The sequence below is a fragment of the Lissotriton vulgaris genome, chromosome 11, assembly GCF_964263255.1.
Source record: "Lissotriton vulgaris chromosome 11, aLisVul1.2, whole genome shotgun sequence".
Lineage (NCBI taxonomy): Eukaryota > Metazoa > Chordata > Amphibia > Caudata > Salamandridae > Lissotriton > Lissotriton vulgaris.
The window spans coordinates 42436873-42457932 of NC_141699.1; the positions used below are offsets into that span (position 1 = coordinate 42436873).

The 21060-nt window shown below is 53.6% G+C and overlaps 1 protein-coding gene across 1 annotated transcript in view; it reads right to left on the minus strand.

Moving 5' to 3' along the window:
- TMEM132B (transmembrane protein 132B) overlaps window positions 1-21060 on the minus strand; it is a 454814-nt gene that overhangs the window by 134777 nt on the left and 298977 nt on the right. Inside the window, exon 5 of the mRNA XM_086942680.1 lies at window positions 1574-1717. Within this exon, the coding sequence (XP_086798806.1) occupies window positions 1574-1717 (144 nt within the window). The remainder of the gene's footprint in view (window positions 1-1573; window positions 1718-21060) is intronic.

A 21060-nucleotide genomic window follows, 5' to 3' on the forward strand; every position in this document is an offset into this window, starting at 1 on the left:
TTGAGCAGAATGAAAACTATGCTTTTACAGCAGACCGTACCCTTAACCTCTGCTCAAGAAAACTTTGAACTTCAAATCGCAAGGACCTCGACAGAGATGCAGGCGCTTATACGTACCAACTGCCCCCTATATTTCATAGAAATTGAGGGTCGTATCTTTAATATGTCAGATATGATTAGTATTGTACACCTATTTAAAATTAATAGGGTCAGGATTCCTTAGCACCTTTCAAACAATCCTCAGAGTTATTCCGAACTTTATACACTCCATATTTGGAAGCATTTTCGGGGGTCTACCTCTGATCCTGCTAGCAATAGGTGGAATCCTGATTGTCATTTACCTGCTATGCAATGGACGGACCAACCGCCAGAGAGATTGAAAAAGCTCTCCTGGAGAGATATTACCGTGAGCGCATGGTACAACATCTGGGTGCACCTCTACACCAGCTGTTGGCAGCACTGAATTTCATCTATGCACCCTTGACGTGCTATGTGAGGTATTAAAATGTTTGTCCCCTGCGGCAGTAGGCAGCGATGATGTTGCGTCTCCCAGCCAGGACATTTAATCTAAATCTGGCTCATCGTGTGCTGGGAATGAATTCAGATTTTCTTTCCCTTTCATTTTAACAAAATTCCTCAAATTGGCACTTTCAATAACAATATGTTACAGCAAACAAATGATGGATGGAAGGGTGACAATGGAAAACATTCTCCCCCAGTCAAAAGATATGGGTCAAATCCATCATTCCTTGGCCCACTACGCCACCCCAGTTTGGACCCAGCCATATGAAAATCAGTCTTGACCCTGTGCCTCATGGGAGCAGTCCAGACTGAACTGCCAGGCCAGGTTCTCCCTGGACCGGAAACAAGCATCATGGGACCAGTTTTAGGGTATGTCACCCTTCTTCAACCAGGCTAGCTTGAATTTAGAGGCACAGTGAGCAAGGGACCCATGTCTAGGCATACCCATCCCACTTAGAGCGAAAAGTGTTACAGCAAACAAATGATGGACAAAATGCTGACAATTCAAACATTCTCCCCCAGTCAAAAGATCTTGGTTAAATCCATTGTTCTTTTGCCCACTATGCCACCCCAGATTGGACCCAGCCATATGCAAATCAATAGTGACCCTGTGCCTCATAGGAACAGCTCGGACCGAACTGTAGCAGTAGTTCAACGTGTATGATCATTTAGGACTGTGATTTGCGGAACTTTAAAACAGAAATCATATTTCAAGAGAACGTTTTTCTCTCCTCTTTTTTAAACTGTTTTTAAATCACTTTTAACGTTTTTAGAAACATTTTAAATAGCTCATTGATAATTGTATGCACTGACTTCCAAGTCCTGGGCACCCACGGGGTTTCCACACAATCAGTTTTGGGCCCCCACTGTTGCCTCATTCCACATTCACGTTGTCTCCTTCTGCACCAGATTTAATCTTTACATGAATGAAAGAAAACATAACCTCTGTCCCAGTGTGTGCTCAAAGGAGTCCCTCTCAATTCACTGATCATAAATATGCACCTTGGACAGCAGGAGCCAGAGGGGTGAGGGTGAGGGTGAGGGCACCTTACCTTCAGCACATCTTCATCAGCTGACCTGCACTCACTAGAGCTTGACACGTCAATGACAGAGCCGTCCTGCTGCACCGCCACCACCCTCACCGGGGTGGACACCACCCTGCCCGTCAGGATCGCCGTGTTCAAGACTTCTGTGTCCTGCACAAGAGAGGAGACGAGGGTAAGAGAGCAGGCCAGTGAGAATTGGAGACACAAGGGCACCCAGGGGTGAGAGACAGTGAGAATTGGTGACACAGGAGCACCCTGGGGTGAGACCAGTGAGGAATGGAGAGACATGAACACCATGGGGAGAGACCAGGCAAGTGAGGATTGGTGACACAAGAGCACCCTGGGGTGAGACGAAGTCAGTGATGATTGGAGACACAGGAGCACCCTGGGGTGAGAGCCAGTGAGGATTGGAGACACAGGAGCACCCTGGGGTGAGACCAGGCCAGTGAGGATTGGTGACACAGGAGCACCCTGGGGTGAGACGAAGTCAGTGATGATTGGAGACACAGGAGCACCCTGGGGTGAGAGCCAGTGAGGATTGGAGACACAGGAGCACCCTGGGGTGAGACCAGGCCAGTGAGGATTGGTGACACAGGAGCACCCTGGGGTGAGAGCAGGCCAGTGAGGATTGGAGACACAGGAGCACCCCGGGGTGAGACCAGGCCAGAGAGGATTGGAGACACAGGAGCACCCTGGGGTGAGAGCAGGCCAGTGAGGATTGGAGACACAGGAGCACCCTGGGGTGAGAGCCAGTGAGGATTGGTGACACAGGAGCACCCTGGGGTGAGAGCAAGCCAGAGAGGATTGGAGACACAGGAGCACCCTGGGGTGAGAGCCAGTGAGGATTGGTGACACAGGAGCACCCTGGGTTGAGACTAGGCCAGTGAGGATTGAAGACACAGGAGCACCCTGGGGTGAGAGCAGGCCAGTGAGGATTGGAGACACAGGAGCACCCTGGGGTGAGAGCCAGTGAGGATTGGTGACACAGGAGCACCCTGGGGTGAGAGCAGGCCAGAGAGGATTGGAGACACAGGAGCACCCTGGGGTGAGAGCCAGTGAGGATTGGTGACACAGGAGCACCCTGGGGTGAGAGCAGGCCAGTGAGGATTGAAGACACAGGAGCACCCTGGGGTGAGAGCAGGCCAGTGAGGATTGGAGACACAGGAGCACCCTGGGGTGAGAGCCAGTGAGGATTGGTGACACAGGAGCACCCTGGGGTGAGAGCAGGCCAGAGAGGATTGGAGACACAGGAGCACCCCGGGGTGAGACCAGGCCAGTGAGGATTGGAGACACAGGAGCACCCTGGGGTAAGAGCCAGTGAGGATTGGAGACACAGGAGCACCCTGGGGTAAGAGCCAGTGAGGATTGGAGACACAGGAGCACCCTGGGGTGAGACCAGGCCAGTGAGGATTGGTGACACAGGAGCACCCCGGGGTGAGACCAGGCCAGTGAGGATTGGAGACACAGGAGCACCCCGGGGTGAGACCAGGCCAGTGAGGATTGGAGACACAGGAGCACCCCGGGGTGAGACCAGGCCAGTGAGGATTGGTGACACAGGAGCACCCTGGGGTGAGAGCAGGCCAGGGAGGATTGGAGACACAGGAGCACCCCGGGGTGAGACCAGGCCAGAGAGGATTGGAGACACAGGAGCACCCTGGGGTAAGAGCCAGTGAGGATTAGAGACACAGGAGCACCCCGGGGTGAGACCAGGCCAGAGAGGATTGGAGACACAGGAGCACCCTGGGGTAAGAGCCAGTGAGGATTAGAGACACAGGAGCACCCCGGGGTGAGACCAGGCCAGTGAGGATTGGTGACACAGGAGCACCCCGGGGTGAGACCAGGCCAGAGAGGATTGGAGACACAGGAGCACCCTGGGGTGAGACGAAGTCAGTGATGATTGGAGACACAGGAGCACCCTGGGGTGAGAGCCAGTGAGGATTGGAGACACAGGAGCACCCTGGGGTGAGACCAGGCCAGTGAGGATTGGTGACACAGGAGCACCCTGGGGTGAGACGAAGTCAGTGATGATTGGAGACACAGGAGCACCCTGGGGTGAGAGCCAGTGAGGATTGGAGACACAGGAGCACCCTGGGGTGAGACCAGGCCAGTGAGGATTGGTGACACAGGAGCACCCTGGGGTGAGAGCAGGCCAGTGAGGATTGGAGACACAGGAGCACCCCGGGGTGAGACCAGGCCAGAGAGGATTGGAGACACAGGAGCACCCTGGGGTGAGAGCAGGCCAGTGAGGATTGGAGACACAGGAGCACCCTGGGGTGAGAGCCAGTGAGGATTGGTGACACAGGAGCACCCTGGGGTGAGAGCAAGCCAGAGAGGATTGGAGACACAGGAGCACCCTGGGGTGAGAGCCAGTGAGGATTGGTGACACAGGAGCACCCTGGGTTGAGACTAGGCCAGTGAGGATTGAAGACACAGGAGCACCCTGGGGTGAGAGCAGGCCAGTGAGGATTGGAGACACAGGAGCACCCTGGGGTGAGAGCCAGTGAGGATTGGTGACACAGGAGCACCCTGGGGTGAGAGCAGGCCAGAGAGGATTGGAGACACAGGAGCACCCTGGGGTGAGAGCCAGTGAGGATTGGTGACACAGGAGCACCCTGGGGTGAGAGCAGGCCAGTGAGGATTGAAGACACAGGAGCACCCTGGGGTGAGAGCAGGCCAGTGAGGATTGGAGACACAGGAGCACCCTGGGGTGAGAGCCAGTGAGGATTGGTGACACAGGAGCACCCTGGGGTGAGAGCAGGCCAGAGAGGATTGGAGACACAGGAGCACCCCGGGGTGAGACCAGGCCAGTGAGGATTGGAGACACAGGAGCACCCTGGGGTAAGAGCCAGTGAGGATTGGAGACACAGGAGCACCCTGGGGTAAGAGCCAGTGAGGATTGGAGACACAGGAGCACCCTGGGGTGAGACCAGGCCAGTGAGGATTGGTGACACAGGAGCACCCCGGGGTGAGACCAGGCCAGTGAGGATTGGAGACACAGGAGCACCCCGGGGTGAGACCAGGCCAGTGAGGATTGGAGACACAGGAGCACCCCGGGGTGAGACCAGGCCAGTGAGGATTGGTGACACAGGAGCACCCTGGGGTGAGAGCAGGCCAGGGAGGATTGGAGACACAGGAGCACCCCGGGGTGAGACCAGGCCAGAGAGGATTGGAGACACAGGAGCACCCTGGGGTAAGAGCCAGTGAGGATTAGAGACACAGGAGCACCCCGGGGTGAGACCAGGCCAGAGAGGATTGGAGACACAGGAGCACCCTGGGGTAAGAGCCAGTGAGGATTAGAGACACAGGAGCACCCCGGGGTGAGACCAGGCCAGTGAGGATTGGTGACACAGGAGCACCCCGGGGTGAGACCAGGCCAGAGAGGATTGGAGACACAGGAGCACCCTGGGGTGAGACGAAGTCAGTGATGATTGGAGACACAGGAGCACCCTGGGGTGAGAGCCAGTGAGGATTGGAGACACAGGAGCACCCTGGGGTGAGACCAGGCCAGTGAGGATTGGTGACACAGGAGCACCCTGGGGTGAGACGAAGTCAGTGATGATTGGAGACACAGGAGCACCCTGGGGTGAGAGCCAGTGAGGATTGGAGACACAGGAGCACCCTGGGGTGAGACCAGTAAGGATTGGAGACACATGAGCACCCTGGAGTGAGAGCAGGCCACTGAGGGTTGGAGACACAGGAGCATCCTGGGGTGAGACCCGGCCAGGAAGGATTGGAGACACACAAGTACCCTGGGGTGAGACCAGTGAGGATTGGAGACACAGGGGCACTAAAACAGGGATAAATTTGAAATGCAAACCAATAAAAATCTCAAAATGCATACTGTTTTAAGGAACAACCTGTAATAAGTTGTTTCTTGAACATCTAGTTTCCCCTCGCTATATAAGCACTATTCCCCTAACACTTTTACTCTGTTTAATTTTACGTTTTCTTATTCTATATTTTAAGATGACATGTTTCACACATTGTAATGTTTTTTAATTAACTATATCAACTAAAACATAGTAGACATGGAAAAAATCATGACAATAACTAGTGTAAAATTAATAAACAATACGACACCAAACTGACAAGAGTCCAACAAGGGAGCCAGAGATATGATTTTGTAAAGTTTTAAGTCAATATCAGCCAGTATTCGCAGTAGAACAGGACCTGGGTATCATTTGATGCTGACCCCGATGGGCCGCAGGGGACCTGGGTATCATTAGATGCTGACCCCGATGGGCCGCAGGGGACCTGGGTATCATTAGATGCTGACCCCGATGGGCCGCAGGGGACCTGGGTATCATTAGATGCTGACCCCGATGGGCCGCAGGGGACCTGGGTATCATTAGATGCTGACCCCGATGGGCCGCAGGGGACCTGGGTATCATTTGATGCTGACCCCGATGGGCCGCAGGGGACCTGGGTATCATTAGATGCTGACCACGATGGGGCGCAGGTCAGATACATGAACCAGCTTCGTCCTGGACAGAGGTTTTACTTTCTGACGTTAGTCTTTCAAAGTCCTAATCCACCAGTGGGGCGCACTCCTGAGGTCCCCCAGGATCTCAGGGGGGCACTTGGAGACTCACAGGATGGCAGGCAGAAGCCAAACAGCAGGGTCCAGTCCAGGTCCCGCTGCCACTGGTCAACTGGGCAGGAGCAGGATAAGTCCTCTGTGGCTTGTTGTGTCCAGTAGGTTTAACAGGAGGTCAGACGTGTGACCCTGGGAGTGCAAGTCCTTGTCATGGGTACAGGAGGTCAGACGTGTGACCCTGGGAGTGCACGTCCTTGTTATGGGTACAGGAGGTCAGACGTGTGACCCTGGGAGTGCAAGTCCTTGTCATGGGTACAGGAGGTCAGACGTGTGACCCTGGGAGTGCACATCCTGGTCATGGCTAAAGGAGGTCAGGCGTGTGACCCTGGGAGTGCACGTCCTTGTCATGGGTACAGGAGGTCAGACGTGTGACCCTGGGAGTGCACATCCTTGTTATGGGTGCAGGAGGTCAGACGTGTGACCCTCGGAGTGCAAGTCCTGGTTATGGCTACAGGAAGTCAGGCATGTGACCCTGGGAGTGTACGTCCTTGTCATGGGTACAGGAGGTCAGACGTGTTACCCTGGGAGTGCACATCCTTGTTATGGGTACAGGAGGTCAGACGTATGATCGTTGGAGTGCACGTCCTTGTTATGGGTACAGGAAGTCAGACGTGTGACCCTCGGCGTGCACGTCCTGGTCTTGGGTACAGGAGGTCAGACGTGGGAACCTCAGACTGCACGTCCTGCTCATGGGTAGAGGAGGTCAGACGTGTGAGCCTGGGAGTGCACGTCCTTGTTATGGGTACAGGAGGTCAGACGTGTGACCCTGGAAGTGCACGTCCTTGTTATGGGTACAGGAGGTAAGACGTGTGACCCTCGGAGTGCACGTCCTTGTTATGGGTACAGGAAGGAGGTCAGACGTGTGACCCTGGAAGTGCACGTCCTTGTTATGGGTACAGGAGGTCAGACGTGGGACCCTCGGAGTGCACGTCCTTGTCATGGGTAGAGGAGGTCAGACGTGGGAATCTCAGAGTGCACGTCCTGCTCATGGGTAGAGGAGGTCAGATGTGTGATCCTTGGAGTGCACATCCTTGTCATTGGTACAGGAGGTCAGACGTGTGACCCTGGGAATGCACATCCGTGTTATGGGTACCGGAGGTCAGACGTGTGACCCTGGGAGTGCACGTCCATGTTATGGGTACAGGAGGTCAGATGTGTGACCCTCGGAGTGCACGTCTTGGTCTTGGGTACAGGAGGTCAGACGAGGGACCCTCGGACTGCACGTCCTGCTCATGGGTAGAGGAGGTCAGACGTGTGACCCTGGGAGTGCACGTCCTGCTCATGGGTAGAGAAGGTCAGACGTATGACCCTCGGAGTGCACATCCTGGTCATGGGTACAGAAGGTCACACGTGTGACCCTCGGTGTGCACGTCCTGTTCTTGGGTACAGGAGGTCAGACATGGGACCCTCGGACTGCACGTTCTGCTCATGGGTAGAGGAGGTCAGACGTGTGACCCTGGAAGTGCACGTCCTGGTCATGGGTACCGGAGAGACAGCGGGTCTGTTCTTCTCTCAGGGCCTGATTCACAGAACTAACTTAAGACAAAATCCTAAACTTACTACTTTTGGTATTGACAGAAGTTAGGATTTTGTCTTAAGTTTGTCTTAAGACAGACTTAAGACAGACTTAAGTTAGTATTTTGTCTTACGTCTGTCTTAAGACAAACTTAAGACAAAATCCTAACTTCTATGAATACCAAAAGTAGTAAGTTTAGGATTTTGTCTTAAGTTATTTCTGTGAATCGGGCCCTAGATGTTCGGTCTGTCAGATAGCTCCTGAACCAGCTCAGTGCGGGCCCTCGACACCAAGGGCCCGATTCACAGAACTAACTTAAGACAAAATCCTAAACTTACTACTTTTGGTATTGACAGAAGTTAGTATTTTGTCTTACGTCTGTCTTAAGACAAACTTAAGACAAAATCCTAGCTTCTGTGAATACCAAAAGTAGTAAGTTTAGGAGTTTGTCTTAAGTTAGTTCTTTGAAACGGGCCCTCAGACTCTAGGTTCTGTCATCGTCTGATCTTCCAGAGGTCCAGGGGTGTTTTGAAGTGAGAGCCTGCAGATGTCCCATCCAGAGCATATCTCATCATTCCCGACAGCTCTTCCTTTAGCTTCTTAACATCTGGTTTCCTTTGTTCTCTCCAACAGCTGTGCTTCAAGAGAGCACAGAGCAGAGGAGAGCATGAGGAGCACCGGGGACACTCCCCCCCCCACCCGCCCCCCGTTTCTGACCCTAAGCGCTCTTCGATTCAATACATTTAAAACATGTCTTTGTTTATTTTCCAACAAAAGCTTCTTTGTTTGTTTGTTTGTTGTGTTGGGCGTGTCCTCTGCTCTGACAAGAAAGAATGTCTACAAAATAAATACCTGTATTGTCTGCACATCTTGCAGGTGACCCTCAAGGAGGATTCTTGCCTGTCAGCTCTAGCCACTCGCCACACCGGTGGCCTCAGAGCACCGGCGGTGAACTCGGCAGAGCTTCAGAGTTCAGGGTCCGATAACACGTTTGGAAGGAAGCGTCTGAGGTCTGGGCTGAGGGCATATCTGAGGGCGCGTCTGAGGTCTGGGCTGAGGCGCGTCTGAGGTCAGGTCTGAGGGCATATCTGAGGTCGCGTCTGAGGTCGCATCTGAGGTCGCGTCGGAGGTGTGGTCTGAGGGCATATCTGAGGTCGCGTCTGAGGTGTGGTCTGAGGGCATATCTGAGGTCGCGTCTGAGGGCATATCTGAGGGCGCGTCTGAGGTCTGGGCTGAGGCGCGTCTGAGGTCTGGGCTGAGGGCATATCTGAGGGCGCGTCTGAGGTCTGGGCTGAGGCGCGTCGGAGGTCTGGGCTGAGGGCATATCTGAGGGCGCGTCTGAGGTCTGGGCTGAGGCGCGTCTGAGGTGTGGTCTGAGGGCATATCTGAGGGCGCGCGTCTGAGGTGTGGTCTGAGGGCATATCTGAGGTCGCGTCTGAGGTCTGGGCTGAGGGCATATCTGAGGTCGCGTCTGAGGTCGCATCTGAGGTCGCGTCTGAGGTGTGGTCTGAGGGCATATCTGAGGGCGCGTCTGAGGTCTGGGCTGAGGCGCGTCTGAGGTCTGGGCTGAGGGCATATCTGAGGGCGCGTCTGAGGTCTGGGCTGAGGGCATATCTGATGGCGCGTCTGAGGTCAGGGCTGAGGCGCGTCTGAGGTCTGAGCTGAGGGCATATCTGAGGGCGCGTCTGAGGTCTGGGCTGAGGCGCGTCTGAGGTCTGGGCTGAGGGCATATCTTAGGGCGCGTCTGAGGTCGCATCTGAGGTCGCGTCTGAGGTGTGGGCTGAGGGCATATCTGAGGGAGCATCTGAGGTCTGGGCTGAGGCACTTCTGAGGTCTGGGCTGAGGGCATATCTGAGGTCGCGTCTGAGGTCGCATCTGAGGTCGCGTCTGAGGTGTGGGCTGAGGGCATATCTGAGGGCGCGTCTGAGGTCTGGGCTGAGGCGCGTCTGAGGTGTGGTCTGAGGGCATATCTGAGGGCGCGTCTGAGGTCTGGGCTGAGGCACGTCTGAGGTCTGGGCTGAGGGCATATCTGAGGGCGCATCTGAGGTCTGGGCTGAGGCGCATCTGAGGTCTGGGCTGAGGGCATATCTGAGGGCGGGTCTGAGGTCTGGGCTGAGGCGCGTCTGAGGTCTGGGCTGAGGGCATATCTGAGGTCGCGTCTGAGGTCGCATCTGAGGTCGCGTCTGAGGTGTGGGCTGAGGGCATATCTGAGGGCGCGTCTGAGGTCTGGGCTGAGGCGCGTCTGAGGTCTGGGCTGAGGGCATATCTGAGGGCGCGTCTGAGGTCTGGGCTGAGGCGCGTCTGAGGTGTGGTCTGATGGCATATCTGAGGGCGCGTCTGAGGTGTGGTCTGAGGGCATATCTGAGGTCGCGTCTGAGGTCTGGGCTGAGGGCATATCTGAGGTCGCGTCTGAGGTCGCATCTGAGGTCGCGTCTGAGGTGTGGTCTGAGGGCATATCTGAGGGCGCGTCTGAGGTCTGGGCTGAGGCGCGTCTGAGGTCTGGGCTGAGGGCATATCTGAGGGCGCGTCTGAGGTCTGGGCTGAGGCGCGTCTGAGGTCTGGGCTGAGGGCATATCTGAGGTCGCGCCTGAGGTCGCATCTGAGGTCGCGTCTGAGGTGTGGGCTGAGGGCATATCTGAGGTCGCGTCTGAGGTCTGGGCTGAGGCGCGTCTGAGGTCTGGGCTGAGGGCATATCTGAGGTCGCGTCTGAGGTCTGGGCTGAGGCGCGTCTGAGGTCTGGGCTGAGGGCATATCTGAGGGCGCGTCTGAGGTCTGGGCTGAGGCGCGTCTGTGGTGTGGGCTGAGGGCATATCTGAGGGCGCGTCTGAGGTGTGGTCTGAGGGCATATCTGAGGTTGCGTCTGAGGTCAGGTCTGAGGGCATATCTGAGGTCGCGTCTGAGGTCTGGTCTGAGGGCATATCTGAGGGCGCGTCTGAGGTCTGGGCTGAGGCCCGTCTGAGGTCTGGGCTGAGGACATATCTGAGGGCGCGTGTGAGGTCTGGGCTGAGGTGCGTCTGAGGTGTGGTCTGAGGGCATATCTGAGGGCGCGTCTGAGGTCTGGGCTGAGGCGCGTCTGAGGTGTGGTCTGAGGTCTGGGCTGAGGCGCGTCTGAGGTGTGGGCTGAGGGCATATCTGAGGTCGCGTCTGAGGTCGCATCTGAGGTCGCGTTTGAGGTGTGGTCTGAGGGCGTATCTGAGGTTGCGTCTGAGGTGTGGGCTGAGGGCATATCTGACGGCGCGTCTGAGGTCTGGGCTGAGGCGCGTCTGAGGTGTGGGCTAGGGGCATATCTGAGGGCGCGTCTGAGGTCTGGGCTGAGGCGCGTCTGAGGTCTGGGCTGAGGGCATATCTGAGGGCACGTCTGAGGTCTGGGCTGAGGCGCGTCTGAGGTCTGGGCTGAGGACATATCTGAGGGCGCGTCTGAGGTCTGGGCTGAGGCGCGTCTGAGGTCTGGGCTGAGGGCATATCTGAGGGCGCGTCTGAGGTCAGGTCTGAGGGCATATCTGACGGCATTCTGAAGTCGCGTCTGACAGCATGTCTGAGGTTTGGGGTGAGGTCTGGTCTGAGGGCTTGTGTGAGGTCAGGTCTGAGGTCACGTCTGAGGTCACATCTGAGGTCAGGTCTGAGGTCTGGTCTGAGGTCACATCTGAGGTCAGGTCTGAGGTCTGGTCTGAGGTCACATCTGAGGTCAGGTCTGAGGTCTGGTCTGAGGGCATATCTGAGGTTGCGTCTGTGGTCTGGACTGAGGGCACATCTGACGGCATTCTGAAGTCGCGTCTGACATCATGTCTGAGGTTTGGTCTGAGGTCACGTCTGAGGTCAGGTCTGAGGTCAGGTCTGAGGTCACGTCTGAGGTCACGTCTGAGGTCAGGTCTGAGGTCTGGTCTGAGGGCACATCACGGGAAACAACAACAGGAAATTGGATTCAGATCAAAGTGAACGAGTGCGTGAATTCTGATCGTAACTCACCTGCCATAAGTGTGTGACCTTTGACCTAATATTCCTAAGACTGGACCAGAAATACCTCGAGCAGCAGCTGCAAGGCTCTGGAGTCCGCCTTTCAGTCCTAAAAGCAGCAGAAACATCTCCAACAGGCTGCTTATGAGGCTGAAGCATCTTCTTCCGGCCTCTCCTTTTCAAACATCAATTTCGTGCAGAAATCTCCATTTTTGTGCCCCCACTGTGCACTCCCTGAATGACACACGGGAATTGTTTTGAATTTGAATTTAAAAATATTTGTATAGCGCACATTTACCTAGCGGTTTCATGGCGCTGCGGGGTCAATTCAACTTCAAGAGCAGGGACAGAGTTGGATTAAGATGAGAAGGCCTGTGCGAACAGAAAAGTTTTCAGTCTCCCACGAAACTCCATATAAGATGCTGATGTTTGAATGGGAAGGGGTTTTCGTATAAGGTTCTGTAAATGTGCTTATTTTGTGGGTGCCCCAAGGTTGCTTCTTTAAGAGTTGTCCCTGAGTGCACATGCCAGGTCCCACCTGACGCGGTCCGCGCATGCGCACACACACAGACATCTGTTGTTTTTCAGCTCAGCCAGGACCTCTGCTCCTTCCTTATACGTCCCTGCGAGCCTCCGTCCAATCCGGTGAGGCCCATCATGGCTGTCTTCAAATATTCGAGTCAGGGTTTAAAAGACCTAAATTATCCCCTTCTTAAACATTCAGTTACACCAGGAGACACAACGACCAGCAGGGTGCAAGGGCTATCGGAGCATATTATCAAGACAGGCGATAAAATTATTGCCGCTTTAGCAGGAGAAAACTGCAGCTAACACAGTGATAATGGGCTTGATAATATGCTCTATGGAAGAGGCGTGTCGCAGCTGCCAGGGCAACTGACGCCAGACGCTGGGGATCACGGTTCGATCCCCGGCTCCGGCGGCAGGGGTCTGCCCAGCACCATGTGACTCTGGGCAATAGCTTGCTTAATCTTCCCAACTGCCCTCCTGCGACGGGATGCCTACGGGTAGCTGCGCGCTTTACAAATACTGGATTAATTTTTTTTTTTTTAATGGAATTCCAATAGAAGCCCAATTGTTTGGTAAGCAGTCCTTCACATCTAACATGGGTTTCAATTGGAATTCCATAGAGCATATTATCAAGCCCATTATCGTCGCATTAGCTGCAGTTTCCTGCCGCTAAAGCGGCGATAATTTTATCACCTGTCTTGATAATATGCCCCATCATGTTTTAACAAATTTGCTCTATTGAGCATAACCCAAACATTGTAACCTAAACCACACCAACATTCCGAAATGATTAAAAGCAATATATTTCAACGCGCGCTCTATTCCTAAACACGCCGTTATTTATGGAGCCTCATGGATATTGAATTACCAGACATCTGTTTCATCACAGAAACCTGGTTACTTGAGTATTCTCCAAAGACGTGGTCACTGCCTTTCCACCACAACACAACATAATAAGAGTGGCAGAAATAAGAATAGAGGAGAAGGTCTACTCCTAGCCACTCCCCCTGGCGTGAGTATCACCTCCCTAGAAACCACGAGTGTTGACAAGTTGGAATGATGTATCTTCAGAATGGAGGGTCCGTCTGGAGGTGCATGGAGAGGAGCGTTAGAATACAGACCTCCTGGCCCCAAAAACAGTTTCCCAGACAAGTTACTTGAGATAATCGAGCCGCATGTACTGGCCTCTGGTCTTTTCCTTTTAATAGGAGATTTTAACTATCATGCTGAAATACTACAGAACCCAGACGCAGACCAGCTAATCACAAATATGAGCCCTTTGGGACTCACCCAACTGGTAGCAGGGCCCACTCACACTGCTGGTCACACGCTCGACCTACTGTTTACAAATTCCACAGAGGTTAAGGTTGAGCCGCCATCCCCATTATTATGCTCACATCATGACCTACTAAAGTTTGTTATTCCAGCTCACAACTCCAAAACTGACCACAGCAACGAACCAATCTGGTGAAGGTCATGGCGTAAAGTTACCTTACCTCTTTTTGCAACTTATTTTAGCTCCACCCAATATAGCCAAAATGTCAACATCGATCAGGCAGCAACTTTCTTTGAGAGAACAATAACTGATGCGCTAGACAAACTTACCGCTCTTACAAGGGTAAAAATTAAATCTAGAGCCGCTCCCTGGTTTACGGAGCAGCTGAAGTCAGCAAAGCTCTCGCGTAGGACAGCGGAGCGGAAATGGAGAAAAAGTAAAGATCTAACAGACCGTGAAACATATAAATGTATCCACCGCAATTAAATGGAGAACATTAGGCAAACAAAAAAACGATTTCTCCTAAATCAGATCGAGAAGGCGGCAAACTCCAACAAGGAGCTTTATCAAATCTTCAAAGAATTTACAACGCCACCTGTTCAGACACAAGTCTCCACTTCACAAGACTGCATTGACTCCCTCTCTAAATTCTTTGACGATAAAATTGTTGCAAATCATAACTCCTTTCCACCCCATGACATCAAAGTCTCAGGAAATCCTCCCATGACATATTCAGGCCCTCCTCATATCCTGGACGAATTCTTCCAGTGTAACTCAAAAGAAGTGACCAAAGTCATGCTAAAAATAAAATCTGATTCACCTACAGACCCCGTGCCACCGAGATTCTTTCCAATCATAGCTCTGACGCCGTTAGATAGCCTCACTGACCTATTTAATAGGTCACTGTCACAATCCGAGGTCCCAAAGATATGGAAAACTGCCCGAGTCAGGCCAATACTAAAAAAATCCACCACCGACCCTAAACTCCCTTCTAATTACCGTCCAATCTCACTGCATCCTCATTTTGGGAAGATGCTCGAGTGGCTGTGCAATCAACAGCTCATTGTCCATCTTGAAAGCCAGAGATTACTAGCCCCCTCACAATCGGGTTTCAGGGCCACCCATAGCACTGAAATATCTCTGGTGGAAGTAACTGATAGCACCAGGTTGGCATTGGACAGCGGGCCGTCATCTATCCTCGTCCCGCTAGATCTATCAGCAGCTTTTGACACCATCTCCGACTGCATTCTTGAACGTCGGCTCAGGGAGCTCGGTGTCAGGGGGAAGGCCCTACAGTGGCTCAGGAGCTATTTAACTGACGAGCTTCGACAGTACAGGTGGAAAACACCGTCTCTTGCAGTAGATCAGTTAGGATGGGATTGACGCAGGGCTCTAGTCTGAGCCAGACACTTTTTAATCTATATGTGACCCCATTGGCCAAGGGCATCATATCCTACGGGCTTTGATGTTGTGTCATATGCCGATGACACTCACATCTTGATCACTCTTGGCCCAGATCCAATGGCAACAAAGTCACGGTTTAAAGTTTGCACTTCCCATATTGACAGGTGGATGAGCACAAATCACCCTCAATTAAACGGAGGTAAAACCAAGATCATGCTCTTTGGCAAGGCGCATTAACATTGGTCACAAGATTGGTGGCCTCCAAACCTCGGCCCCTGCCCAACTCCTACACAGACGGTATGGAATTTAGGATTCCAAATTGACAGTAAATTATCAATGAAAAATCAGATCAATAAGATAATTAGCTCCTGTTTTGGTGTCAGGCGTAATCTACGCAAAGTTTTTTTATGGATTCCGATGGAGGCCAGAAAACCTTTAGTCCAGGGATGATTATGAACCGTATGGACTATGGAAATGCCCAGTTGGCATCAATAAATGAAGACCTTCTTCGAAGGCTTTAGGTTCTGCAGCACACTGCAGCCAGGCTAGTGCTCAATCTTCCGCCAAGATCCCTGTAGGCACCCAACCTGAGGCTCTTACATTGGTTGCCTGTCTGAAACGAATACGTTTTAAGATTCTCTACTTAATGCACAAAAATATGTATGGAAGAAGTCTGGGCTTTTGGGCCAAAAAGTTCAGTTGGTACCAACCCTGCAGGACTCTGAGATCCACCAACGAATCACTTCCCACACCTCTCAGAATTCGTACCACCAACAACGGAGGGAGATCCTTCTCCTTCCTTGCTCCGGCTATTTGGAACAAACTGCCCCCACACCTACGCATCATCATTGATCACAACTGTTTTCGCAGGAAGTTAAACACATGGCTGTTTGATACCTAATTACATCTCACTAAACTGATCTTGAGAGATGTCTTCAAGCGCCTTGAGACTTTCGAGTGATTTGTGCGCTTAAAAAATATTCCATGATTTGATTTTGATTTGCTACTGTAACCCTTATGTCTGTTAGATACCTCAAACTACCAGACAGACCTAAGGATTACAAAAAAAAAAAGAAATATAAATACCGAAGATTGATTTATAGAAACTCCATATATTCATCAGACCCATCGATAAAGGGAGCTGCGATGGGAGGGGTGCCCCAGTCTGCTGAGTGCAGAGGATCACTCGGCTGAAGAGGCTGAGCTGCGACGCAGACTCCTGCAGAGAACCGCACTGATCACAAAAGTAATGAGTGAAAAAGAGCAATTTGCTGCACGCCGGATGATTGCATCTAAAGGATTTCTGGGGAGGCGATGCGACATGATGCATTTTTAGAGTTTTATCAATTCTATTAATATTTATAATGGTTTTCAGAGGCAGCTATTGTGTTCCATCCATCCGAGGGATCCGAGCAGCATTACACACAGCGGGGGCGCGCGATCGAGGGTGCGCGCGGACTGCAAATAGGGTGCAATCAGGGAGCACCTCCAGAAACATCACTGGAGTGAAGGATTGGAGAGAGAAGGGACTGGGGTGAAGGAGAATAGTCCAAGCCCCCCACGAAACTCAGCAACAGCTTGAACAATGTTACTAAAGGTACCCCATGGACAGGGAAGGGACAGGTGGAAAGAAGTATACTCCAAGCCACGCCACCCCCAAAAAAAACTCTGCAACAGCTTGAGAAACATTACTAAGGTCAAGCCTTGGCGAGAGGAGGAACTTGTGGAAAGAAGTATTGTCCAAACCCCCCCCCATGAATCTCTGCGACAGCTTATTACTAAAAGTACTCCATGGACAGGGAACGGACAGGTGGAAAGAAGGTTGTCTGCGTCTTATGTCCAGGAAGAGTTTATCCTTGGCCTGAATGTACCTTCTGCAGCTAAAGAGTAGAGTTAGCAGAGAAAGTATTAACCAAGCGTCCCCCCTCCCCCAACCTTGGCAACAACTTGGAAATATTGCCCACCTTGTTATTTCTGAAAATGTTTCACAGGAAGCGAAGGGGTCTGTCGACTGGATCAATGCACCAGGCATCTGTTGGAACCACCCCGTCCCTTCGGCAGGAGATGGGACCAGGTTCTACCGGGGAAACCCATCATGTGTGGGGGGTCAAGGGAGTAACACAGACCTGCACACTGCTAACCCTGGGCATAGTTTGCGTAGTAGCGCCACGGTAGCACTTCGCACTATGCAAGCTACGTGTAGCTACACGAAGTGCGTAGTGCGGTAGGGAAAATGCTGTTCGCACTGATTGCACTGTGCCAGATGCTTGTCCGCACTGTGCAATCTTTGTAAACGGCATCTTGCACAGTGCAAGCGGTCGTTTTCTGTCGCTCAAGTAGATTTGTACTTGAGCGGCAGCTTCCTCGGGCTGGTAGTTTCTCATCTCGAGCGGTCACGAGCATACGCGACCACTCGCAATGAGAAACCTGACCTCCCCGCATAGAGAATCTCACCGGAGGTATATTTTCCACACTCACGATCAGCAACTTGATGTTGCTGATCGGGAATGAGAAAAAAGTCTCGCCGGGATGGTGATTTTGTTCGCTCGCGATCGCCAACTTGACATTGAAGCCCGAGAGCAAGCTAAAAATGCCTGCTACGCTACGCATTTTTGCACAGTGCTACGTGCAATTCGTGTAGTAGCGCAAACAATGTCTGTATTATCTCTTTATTGCTCGTGGTATAAGGGTACATTTCTAGTTGTATCAACGGTACACCTTTACCTTGGTTGTTGTCTCTGCACTTCAATAGCAGCTTCTTACTGCTCACGGTAGAAGGATACATTTCTAGTTGAGTTGACACTCCATCTTTGACTCATGCGTTTGCTGTTACAACTTCTGTAGCAGGTTTTTACTGCTCATGGTAGAGGACATTTCTAGTTGAGTTGAAGTTGCATCTTCCACTCGTATATTTGCTCTCATGACTTCTGTATTATCGGGGGGCGTGGCTTGGACGCCGATCGGGATGGCGGCATGAGCTCGCAGCTCCGCGCGGAATCCCGCTAATTCTCCTGCTTTTTGCACCCTGGGCGACCCGAGGCCGACACTCCTGCCCTACGAAGTGTGAGGGGACCGCTGGGCACGGACGGAAAGTCGCTGGGGGACTGCTGGCCCCGAGGAGACCGAGTTGGGCGACGGCCGAGGTGTTGCCGAGAGTGAGAAGAAAATGGCGGCGATGAGATCGGGCAGCTCCGGTCATCAACTTTGAGCCGAGTTGTCGCCGACTGGCGGGAGGCCCTGCAGCCGACAGATCGAGGCATTGGGGACGGAGGCGACAGTTCCGGAGGTCGGGGGACAGTGATTCGCCCCGCCCGGACTTTGGGGACCCTCGCTGGCCGCCATCTCTATCTTCTCCTTTCCCCCCCCAGGCTTCCGAGGGGGTCGGCCGAACGGTGCTCGCCACGTTGGCCATTGGACCTGAGGGCATCGGCGGTGGCACTTGCTCCTGCTCAGCATCTGAGAGTTGGCGCCGAATCAAGAGTGCTGGAGCTGGACGGGCTTTTTGGCCTGTGACGCAGTACCCTGAAATGGCGGCGGCCGGAGGGCTGGTGGCCGCGGAGCGCGGTGAGGGGGACCTAGCGGCATCGTCTCTGATGGGTGAGACTCCCCCGCCGGAGCTGGACCAGGAGCAGCGGCTGAACCGACGTCTAGACGCCATACTCGATGCGATCACCTCGACCAAGGAGGCCTTGCACCAGGACATCGCACAAGTGGCCACGGGACTGGGGCTATTGCGAGCGGACCACGCGAAGCTGGCGGATAGGGTCAAGGACCATGATCAGCTGTTATTGGACCTGAAACCGTCGGTGGTGACCGCGGAACACAAGATCACAGACATACTGGCCCGGTTGGACTCGCTGGAACGACGGGCGGAGGATGCCGAAGGCCGCAATAGACGGAACAACGTGCGGGTCGTAGGCCTGCCGGAACGAATTGAGGGGGAGGATGCGGTGGCCTACATGGAGAACTGGTTTCGTACAGTGGTGGCACCGGAGGGGCTCACTCCTTTCTTTACTCTGGAGCGAGCCCACAGGGTGCCTGCTCGCCCACCAGGGCTTGGTCGCCCCCCCCGACCGATGGTGGTGCGGCTCCTCCACTATAAGGACCGGGACCTCCTCATCCAGAGGGCTAGGATGTCAGGCCCGTTTGAGGTGGAAAACAGCGAGGTCACGATCTTCCCGGACTACACTCAGGCGGTCCAGAGGAACAGGGCATCGTTCCTAGCGGTGAAGAAGGAGCTGCGGGAGGAGGGCATTCAATATTCCTTGCTCTTCCCGGCCAAGCTGCGGGTCATACTGGATGAGGCCACGCACTTCTTCCAGACTCCGGACGAAGCATGGCAGTGGCTGGAGTCGTATAGGGCAGGGACGGACGGGTCGCATAAAAGTAGGCGAGATCAGCCTAAGCAACCCCGGATCAGACAATCGCAGCGCATCCGGTCCCGCAATAGGCGCCAGCGGGAGAAAAGGGAGGCTCAAATGGCTGCGGAAAAGAGAGATGCGCTCGCAGCGACGGCGGCCATCACGGGGTCGCAACAGAACAGTGATCTGGTGGAAACGGACTCTGGCGGGGAAGGCAACAGGACTGGAGAGGACCTCTCAGAAGCGGAAAGCTCGAAGGGGCCGGTGGTGACCCCCCAGACCTCTGATGGGGTATTTCATGGTTGAGACTGTGTTGGGACTTGGACGAGACCTAATGGTAGGGCGGTATCCTGTTGGCGATGAGTGGGTTGCCGGGAGAGGGGCTGAGTGCGCAGAGTGGGATGAGGGCGCGGGGTGTGGGCTCCGCTAGCTGGGGTCGGCGATAACTCACCCCCCTTGGGCCCTTAAGGCCATCTGTGGTGGAGACCACAGGTTAGGAGAATGGGTAGTTGGTTCGAGGTTTGGATTGGGGCTGACACTGGGTTTGTAGGCTCTGTCCTGGGGAGAGGGGTTTGGGGTGTTCTTCTGTTCAGGGTTTGTTTTGGGGGGGGCAACTGCTTTGGGGGGGATGTGAACTCTCGTTGTTTGACTCGGACTGATCGATGTTGGTATGGGGACGTTACCTAACTTAAAATGCCTAACGTGGAATGTCCGGGGGCTGCGAACTATGGTCAAACGCCACAAAGTACACGCATACCTGGTGCGAAGGGGGGTCCAGATTGCTATGCTACAAGAAACCCATCTGACCAAAAAAGAGTGCGCTGCGTTGCAAAAAAGATGGCGGGGCCAGGTGTTCGGCACCACTTACTCAGCATATGCCAGGGGGGTATTGATTTGGGTGAGGGCGGGGATACCGTTCCAGGTGTTGAATCAAGTAGTGGACCCTGATGGCAGGTTCGTAGCAGTGGAGGGGAGGCTGTATGGAAGGGATGTGGTTCTCTGTTGTGTGTATGCACCAAACACTGATCAGGCCCGATATTTTGATGGCCTCTCGGGGTCCTTGGCCTCTTTCCTGGCGGGCCCGGTAGTGTTAGGGGGGGACTTCAACTCGATCACGGATGTGGCTCTGGATAGGTCCCACCCTCCCCTTGTTGACTCCCCGGTGCGTAAGTTGGCCATGCACAGGAAGGACTGGCAGGACAGATGGGGGTTGCTGGATGTTTGGCGGGAGCAGCACAGAGACACCAGGGATTATTCCTTTTACTCAGCTCTCCACGCGCTGCATGTGAGGATAGACTCAGTGCTCTGTAGTGAGTCCCTAGCCCCACTGATTTCCCATACGGAGTACCTGGCTAGAACCATCTCGGATCATAACCCCCTATTGGTACACATCCAGTGGCAGCGGGAGCGCTCAGAGATACCAACATGGCGGCTCCGGCCAGACACGCTGGAGGACTCAGTATTTAGTGACGCTGTCCAGCAAGGCATCGACCGTTACTTTGGCGAGAATGAGGGTACGGCCGCGAGTAGGTCCACTGAATGGGATGCGATGAAAGTGGTGGTGAGAGGGGTGTGTCTGGGTAGGTTTTCGAATGCTCGTACGACTGTGTTGAATGCACTTATGAAAGCGGAAGAGACTTTGAGAGATTTGGAGCGCCGCAGGCCGGCCAGGCCGGACTTACAGACCCAGTTATTGGAAGCGAAGGAAGTGGTCGCCACCGAGACGGAACGGTTGAGGTGTTACGACTACAGGCAATACGCCATCAGAGCGCATGCTGAACGGGACAAGGTGGGCACGCTCTTGGCCAGATTTGCTAACCCGGAACTTAGGGGCTGCCCGATCCTTAGCATTAGCAA